The 7,812-nt window shown below is 36.8% G+C and overlaps 1 protein-coding gene across 1 annotated transcript; it reads right to left on the bottom strand.

Annotated features, from left to right (window-relative positions):
* Positions 1-214: 214 nt before the first annotated feature.
* LOC134324047 (histone-lysine N-methyltransferase PRDM9-like) lies at positions 215-6,974 on the bottom strand. Its single transcript, XM_063005699.1, has 7 exons — positions 6,771-6,974; positions 5,025-5,199; positions 4,784-4,894; positions 4,403-4,671; positions 2,961-3,028; positions 2,695-2,879; positions 215-2,079 (listed from the first exon to the last, which is right to left on the bottom strand). The coding sequence occupies exons 2-7, from the start codon at positions 5,179-5,181 to the stop codon at positions 1,010-1,012; spliced, it is 1,860 nt and encodes a 619-aa protein (XP_062861769.1). The 5' UTR covers positions 5,182-5,199; positions 6,771-6,974; the 3' UTR covers positions 215-1,009.
* Between the last annotated feature and the right edge of the window lie 838 nt (positions 6,975-7,812).

The raw sequence follows: 7,812 nt of genomic DNA, 5'->3' as shown, positions 1-7,812 counted from the left end.
TCATGGTCATAGCAAATAGTTTGTCATTCAGCTGTCTATTTGATGATTGATCCTGGCATGGCATCCAAAACCTGCATGCAGGAAGAAGCATTATAACAGAAATGAAAAAGTATTTGCTCCCTTTCTGATTTCTTCTCATTTTGCAATTGTTAAACTTTAATCTAGACAAAACTAGGACAACCTAAGTAAACACAAAATACAGTATTTAAATAATTTCATCAGTTAGGGAAAAAGTTATCCCAACAACAAATGGCACTGGGTAGAAAAAATAACTGCACCCTAAAATAAATAACTCAATGCTTAACCTAAAGCAACAGCTCACTTTAGATAACTGGAGACTTTTACACCATTGTAAATAATTTAGTAACCTCTTCTTTGCAAAACTGCTTGAATACAGCCACACAAGAGGGTCACTGATTTAAGGTCCTGCCCCATAAGGTCCATCATCCTAATAGCCCTATTTTTTGCCTTGTTGCATAGCCAATTGAGTCCTACCTTGCAACTCGCCAACAAATTCAGATTATGCCTCGTCTCTTGAGCAAACATAAAAGTTGACAGTTTTGAAGACAAGAAAAGGTCAGCAGTTTCTCACCTTTTTTTTTTTTTGGTTGGGAGGGTTTCCTCTGTGACTTTCTGGAAAAATTATGTTCCTTTTTACATGGGTCCAGTTGGTGTTGAATATTTTTTCCTTTAATAAATCACATGATCATTTAAAAAGTGTATTTTGTGTTTCCTCTGGCTGTCTTTGCCTTAAGTTACAATTTGTTTAAACAACCGATCTACACAATTAAGTGTGACAAACATATAAATGTAAAAGAAATCAGGAAGGGCCAAATACATTATTTACAGCACTGTATATGGTCTTTGATTATGAACTTTAGGTTGGGAAGCTCCAGAGCTGTATTAGGCACCTAGTGTTTAATGTCCTGTACAACTTTTAAGCTTATTAAAACGGTCCATGGTTTGCTTCAGCTGACTGTTATCCTGCAAAATCCTTCATGACAAAAATTTAAGTTGCTGACAGCTCTGTGTTTGTGCACTTATGTTTCTTAAAGCTTCTAGAATTAACAAAGCCTTGTCCACACTCTGAGCACTGATATGGTTTCTCTCCTGTATGGACATGCTGGTGTCGTTTGAGATTACACATCTCATTAAAAGTCTTATCACATAAAGGACACTGATAGGGTCTCTCTCCTGTATGAATGCGTAGGTGTTCCTGGAGATGATTCTGTCTTGTAAAAGTCTTTCCACACTGTGTGCAACAATATGGTTTCTCTCCAGTGTGAACACGCTGATGTAGATGGAAAGTACTGTGATGAGTAAAACTCTTTCCACAGTGTGAACAATGATACGGTTTCTCTCCAGTATGAATGCGCTGGTGGGAGCGGAGAGACTTTTTGCAACTGAAGCTCTTCCCACACTGCGTACACTGATATGGTTTCTCTCCAGTATGAACGCGCTGGTGGGCCCGGAGGTGACCCTGATTCGTAAACCTTTTATCACACTGTAGACACGGAAAAGGTTTCTCTCCTGTATGAACACGCTGGTGTAGCTGAAGACTACTCAACCTTGGAAAACTCTTTGCACACAATGAGCACTGGAATGGTTTCTCTCCAGTGTGAATGCGGTGGTGAGTCTGGAGATTACCCAGTTGGGTAAAACTCTTCTCACAGTACAAGCACTTATATGGCTTCTCCCCGGTGTGAACTCGATAGTGGCGTCTGAGTGCCTCTTTTTCCCTGAAACTCTTGTCACAGTCTGGGCATTGATGTAGCTTTGCCCTTGTGTGAATGCGCTGGAGATCACTCTGCCCAGGAAGGTTATTCTTAACGCTAGAAACACATTCTTTCTCCTTTTGTTTGAGTGAACTCTTAACGCGGGGAGCACCTGGAGCTAAATGCCGACTACTGTAGTTTCTCTTGGGCATTAGATACTCAATATTAATCTCACCAGATTTGAGCAGTCTCATATATTCTTCATAGTGACATCTCTTAATATGTTTGTGAAGGTAAATTTGACCTGTATAGGAAAGGGGACACAAGGAGCAGGAGAACACTTCTAACAGGGGAGTGTTCTTTTCTGAAATACAAAGAGAAAAGCAAAAATTAATAATAATTCATTTTTATAAATAAATAAACACACACACACGAGGAGCAAAGATTGACAGAGTTCAATCTCCAGTTTGTCAACAAATGTGTGAGAAAATTACTGAAATGTTTAAAAACTATTTTCCTTAAAGAAAGATCGGAGGAGATTTGCATATTTCTCCCTCTACAGTGCATAATATCATTAAATGATTCTATGAATCTGGAGGCATTTCGGTGTGTAAAAGGTAAGGGCACAATCCTAAGCTGATCACCCATGATCTCCAATCCCTCAGATGGTACTGCATCAAGAATCATTATTCATCAATAGCTCATATAACCCCATGGCCAAAATCCCAAAAAGGCTGCACCCCTGGCCAAAAATGTCTAAGCCTACTTGTTAAATGTTTAAGCCAAAAGGTCAAGAACTTCTCAGCTAATGTTACTGCTAGCATTCCAGAGAGCTGGGGCTCCCTCTACTAAAGCCGGATATTCATTGTTTACCTAATCAAATCTTTATTATACAACACTCATCTGGTGCTGTGTTATGCAAAAAAAAACAAATAATGAGTATTAGCATACTGTAATTTGGCTTACTGATTGTTCGTACCTTTTGAAGGGAATTTTTTGTTCCAAAGATAGTCAAATGTGGTGCCTCTGGCATACTCCTCTTCATACCACACCAAGAGCTCCTGTCCTGGTTCGATGGGACGACAGCAACGGTAAAGAATTCTCCCCTGATACTGGAATGCCACTAGATTGTGGTCTTCATCACTCTGGGCACAATTCACATACCTGAGAAAATAAGTGAAGAAATGACTAACCTACAATAAGAAAAACTCAACAGCTGGCAGAAGTACATGGGATGGTTCTCACCTCATCCAGTTAGAATGTGTCTCTTTTTTGGCATCTATGTATTCCTCACACTGTCCACTCTTGTAGATCTGCAAAATGCCCAATACATAGTTTTATTGAAATAACAGATTTAATTAGCTTTTGACAGATACACGACCACAGCCATCAACTAATCAAAGACAACCAAAACACTTAACAGCTTATCTTTCCTGACTAAGGAACTTAGTACTAGTGCTAATAATAATAGTAGTAGTGAGTACTTCCATGCCAGTTCTTGCCTTGCCTCTCACTTTTCTGTAGCTGCTGTATCATATTTCTAACACCATCGATGCTGTCTGCAAGGCCATCTGTAGACCAGAACCAAGCTACTCAAATGCACTGGTTAAACCTTGCTGAGTCATGAACCCAACTTTATTTGGCCTACACTTACGATTAAGTTAAACATCTTGGCTCTTCCTTGTTCTGGCACCAAGGTGGTTTTCTATCGATACGAACACTTGACAGGTTTTTGGTCAAATGCTGCTTGTTTTTGCTAGAGTGAGAAAAAATGAACCTCTTCTAACTGCTGTTACCGTGTGATCAGTGTTTCTCTGTGGGGTATTTAATGTGTTCTGCTACGGTGCTCAGTGGCTGTCAACGTAGCACTGTCACATCATGTAATTTTTCATAAAGCCAGTGCTATTATAGCGTGCAGACTTCAAAGAGCAACAGCAACTCAGCCGTTAAGCAACACAAGCCCATAAAACAGGCTCAGAGAAATAATCACATAAAACTGATCTGTTCTTCGCCAAAACAGTATCAAGTTTAAATGTGTCTAAAAGCAAAACCAGCTCAAGTTTATTTGTATAGCACTTTTTACAAGATATTATCGCAAAGCAACTTTACCGAATCCAGAACCAAAAATCCCCTGTTGAGCAAGTCGAGGACAACGGTGGCAAGGAAAAACTCTCTTAAAATAACAAAAAAGAAACCTCAACAGGGACCCATCCTCCTTGAGTCTAGAGAATAATTTGAATAAATTAAAATTGGACTAAACAAATCATACGTAACAAATAAAATTACAATCCCTATTTCCGAAAAAGTTGATGTGCTGTAAAACACAATAACAAGAACTGATCATTTTTAGAATGTATCAAGTTTTCTGGCATCAGATTCCAAACAAGCAGGAAATAAGTTTCAACAACAGTTCCAGCAGAGACATCCTGTTCATCCTGGGCTTCACTGCTGAGTGTTTTTAGCTCAGCTGAAATGATCTAAAGAACTGCATACTTAGACTCTGAGGCAGTGGGAACAAGTACTTTGAAGTAATTAATCATGTTTCAGTATCAGTGCTGATGATTTAGGTTTTGGTAAATGCCAGCAAAATAAAGAAAAATCATACAAAGCAGAACTGGCTGACTTTAATCAAGCCCCGACCTCAACTCCATCCCAAACCTTTGGGAAAAGCTGGAAATAAAACTCACCACCCAGGAGTATTCACTGTTCATGGCTTCTTCTCGGTCTACTAGTTCTCCTTGGTAGGGTCCAAAGTGCATTCCAACTGGAATAGTCTCCCCCTTATTAAACACCCCTAGTCCTGCAGGAGTACCAGACCTCCCAATCCCTAAACCAGAGGGCAGAGTCTGTATGGCTCGTTGTGCAACCCCCATAGGAGCAGGGGTATCATGGATGAAGGGAGGTGGACCGTGGACCTCACACTTGTTTATAAAGAGGGATCTGCAAATCTCACAATCTGGAAAAATAATATGAGTGTTTTTGATTAAAATCAGGTGTTAGATAACTTATAAGCATTTCTAGGCTTTAAATATTTTAATAAAATAATACTGATGTGTTTGTTTTATTACAGAGATAATCATCTTCTTCAGGTTCTTCCTCTTTTACAATTATCTTCAGGAAATCATCATTCTGTTGGTCCTCTGGGCCAAAATGTTCCAGTGAGCTTGATGTTCCTTCACCTGAAGATTCAATATAAATTTCAGTAGTCATTTTAAATATCAAAAAGTAGTTCAAAACAAAAATATGTAAGTAGAGAGAATCTCAGAAAAATTATAGCTAAATCATTATTAATGTGCTTTGTCTTCTTACAGAGGTCATCTTCATCTTCATCTTCAGCTTCATCTTCTTCCTCTTCCTCTTCCTCTTTTATAAACGTCTCCTGAAATTCTCCATTTTGTTGATCCACATGGATAATATCTTCCTGAGAGCTTGATGCCCCTTCACAAGAAGTGGTACAATTCTCCATTTTCAAATCCTTATAGAGCTTTGGACAAAGAACATTAACATTTATTTAAGCAAGAAAAAAAACGTTCTACAAAAGTCAAACAAAGGCAACTGGCAAATAAACCATCAATCTTTCAGTCAAATAGTTTAGTACCTTTACAAAGGAGCTGTGTGGTTTCCTGATAATGTGGAAAATTTGTCTTACCCGACTTATCATAATTTTACATAATGTATTAAAGAACTTGATTTTACCAGATTTGCATATAATTTAATTCAGTAAAAAGGTTAGAAAGCAAAAAAGTTGCAGAATTAATTAAAGCTCCAAGACTGCCATTACAACTTTTGACCTAAAACAAATCTTAAGATTACTGTATGTTTAATAATAAGATTACTGTAGGTTTAATAATAAGATTACTGTATGTTTAATAATAAGATTACTGTAGGTTTAATAATAAGATTACTGTATGTTTAATAATAAGATTACTGTAGGTTTAATAATAAGATTACTGTATGTTTAATAATAAGATTACTGTAGGTTTAATAATAAGATTACTGTATGTTTAATAATAAGATTACTGTAGGTTTAATAATAAGATTACTGTATGTTTAATAATAAGATTACAGTATGTTTAATAATAAGATTACTGTATGTTTAATAATAAGATTACAGTAGGTTTAATAATAAGATTACTGTAGGTTTATTAATAAGATTGCTGTATGTTTAATAATAAGATTACAGTAGGTTTATTAATAAGATTACTGTAGGTTTATTAATAAGATTACTGTAGGTTTATTAATAAGATTGCTGTATGTTTAATAATAAGATTACTGTAGGTTTAATAATAAGATTATTTTATTTAAGCTAAACCGAGTTGGCTTATTATACCAATGTCATTAAAAGTTGGATCATTTCGTAAGTAAGCAGTAAAAACAAAAACCTTAACATTTAAAAGAGAAAGAATTCCAATGTTTCCAGTGATCGACTTTATTATATTTCGTAAACACATTTCGAATTTAACACTTGCACACAAATCTAGCAAAGCAAATAAGCCAAGTAACATCATTACTGCACAAATGGTGGGTAGTAACATCACATGGAAATCGTTTTCAAATCAGCAGGGACTTAAACGCTTAAAGCAGAAAGTTTGTAACAAAGAAAATGAACGGGAGCAAAATTCCACAAAACAAGGATCACTGGAGTTGTTTACTGAAAGATCACTGGAGTTGTTTACTGAAAGATCACTGGAGTTGTTTACTGAAAGATCACTGGAGTTGTTTACTGAAAGATCACTGGAGTTGTTTACTGAAAGATCACTGGAGTTGTTGATTGGGGGCAGAAACTCCTGATCTTATTGAATGATGCACGACATTAAACTAGTGAACATTTAATCGTCATTAGTGGTTTACTCAAACTTTCAGATACGTTTCAACTCAATCAGCATTAATATAATAAACCGAAACGAAACCAATAGTTTAACAAAGATTGAAACATTTAAGTCACACTGAATCTTAAATGCACCTACAGGAATCTCCGCATTTTAATAAACAATAGAAACGGATGAGTAATGCTAACAGTTAGCAGCAGTTCGGCTAACTTCCAGTTCAACTTACCTTCTGTGATTAAAGCAGAACAGAGTTTAACAGCTCAAATCCAACCACGAAAAGCATGTTTTATTAGAACTCCATCATATCCAACTGTTCCTATATTTACAGAATAACGTTTTCTCCACACCATGAGCTCTGCAAGATCACCATCAGATTCTGCTGCTTGGTTCTTCCTTAGTGTATTAATGGCGGATAGCAAAGCAGCGTAACGGAACAGTATCGCCTCCACCGTGTCTGGAGTCTGGAAGCATTGTTTACAAAAAAAATGGGCCAGGATTATTCAGTGACCTGTATTCACTTAAAGAAATTACAAAGACATTTTTTTTACTTATGAATCTTATTATTTGTAAATATGCTTTTTCACATGTGATGTTGGATATACGTTAAGTTGGGACAGGGGCTAGTTTACTGCTGGGTAACATTTGCTGTGATTTTGCTCCACGTTGTTGTGTTTTGCATTGTTATTTAAACGTGTTTTAATTAAGTACAGGTCAAACACATTGGCCCTAATTCATTAAAAGTTAACCGGCTTCTTGCTGGCATTAGATTCTTCTCATGAGTCTGCCCAGCTTTTATCTCCCACATTCTGCCAGATATGTTCATGAAGAAACTTTTGAGATGTATAAGAAAGTGGACACAGGGTCAGAGGATAAATTACACTAGCTCATTATTGCTGTGACTGAGGGTTCGAATCCCCAAGCAGTGCTATGAACTGGTGTCCTGTCCACAATGTGTTACTTTATTGCACCCAGTGATTCCTGAAATCCTGGACCCACCGCGACCAGGTTACAAGGATAAATAAAGCTGTGGTAAAACATGAGAATGAAAGAAGAAACCGATGGTTTGTGTTAGAACTGAATTTAATGTTATACAGACTGGAACATATGAAATCTTAAATGCACCCACTGGAAACTCACTGCAACTTTATAAACAATATAAATGGATAAGTAATGTTAAATATTAGCAGCAGTTCAGCTAGCAGTTCCAGTCTAACTTACATTGGGTAATAAAAGCAGGACGGAGTTAAACAAATACAAACAAGTTCAAT

Source organism: Trichomycterus rosablanca, chromosome 12 (assembly GCF_030014385.1).
Source record: "Trichomycterus rosablanca isolate fTriRos1 chromosome 12, fTriRos1.hap1, whole genome shotgun sequence".
Lineage (NCBI taxonomy): Eukaryota > Metazoa > Chordata > Actinopteri > Siluriformes > Trichomycteridae > Trichomycterus > Trichomycterus rosablanca.
This window is presented reverse-complemented; position numbering and strand designations above follow the sequence as displayed.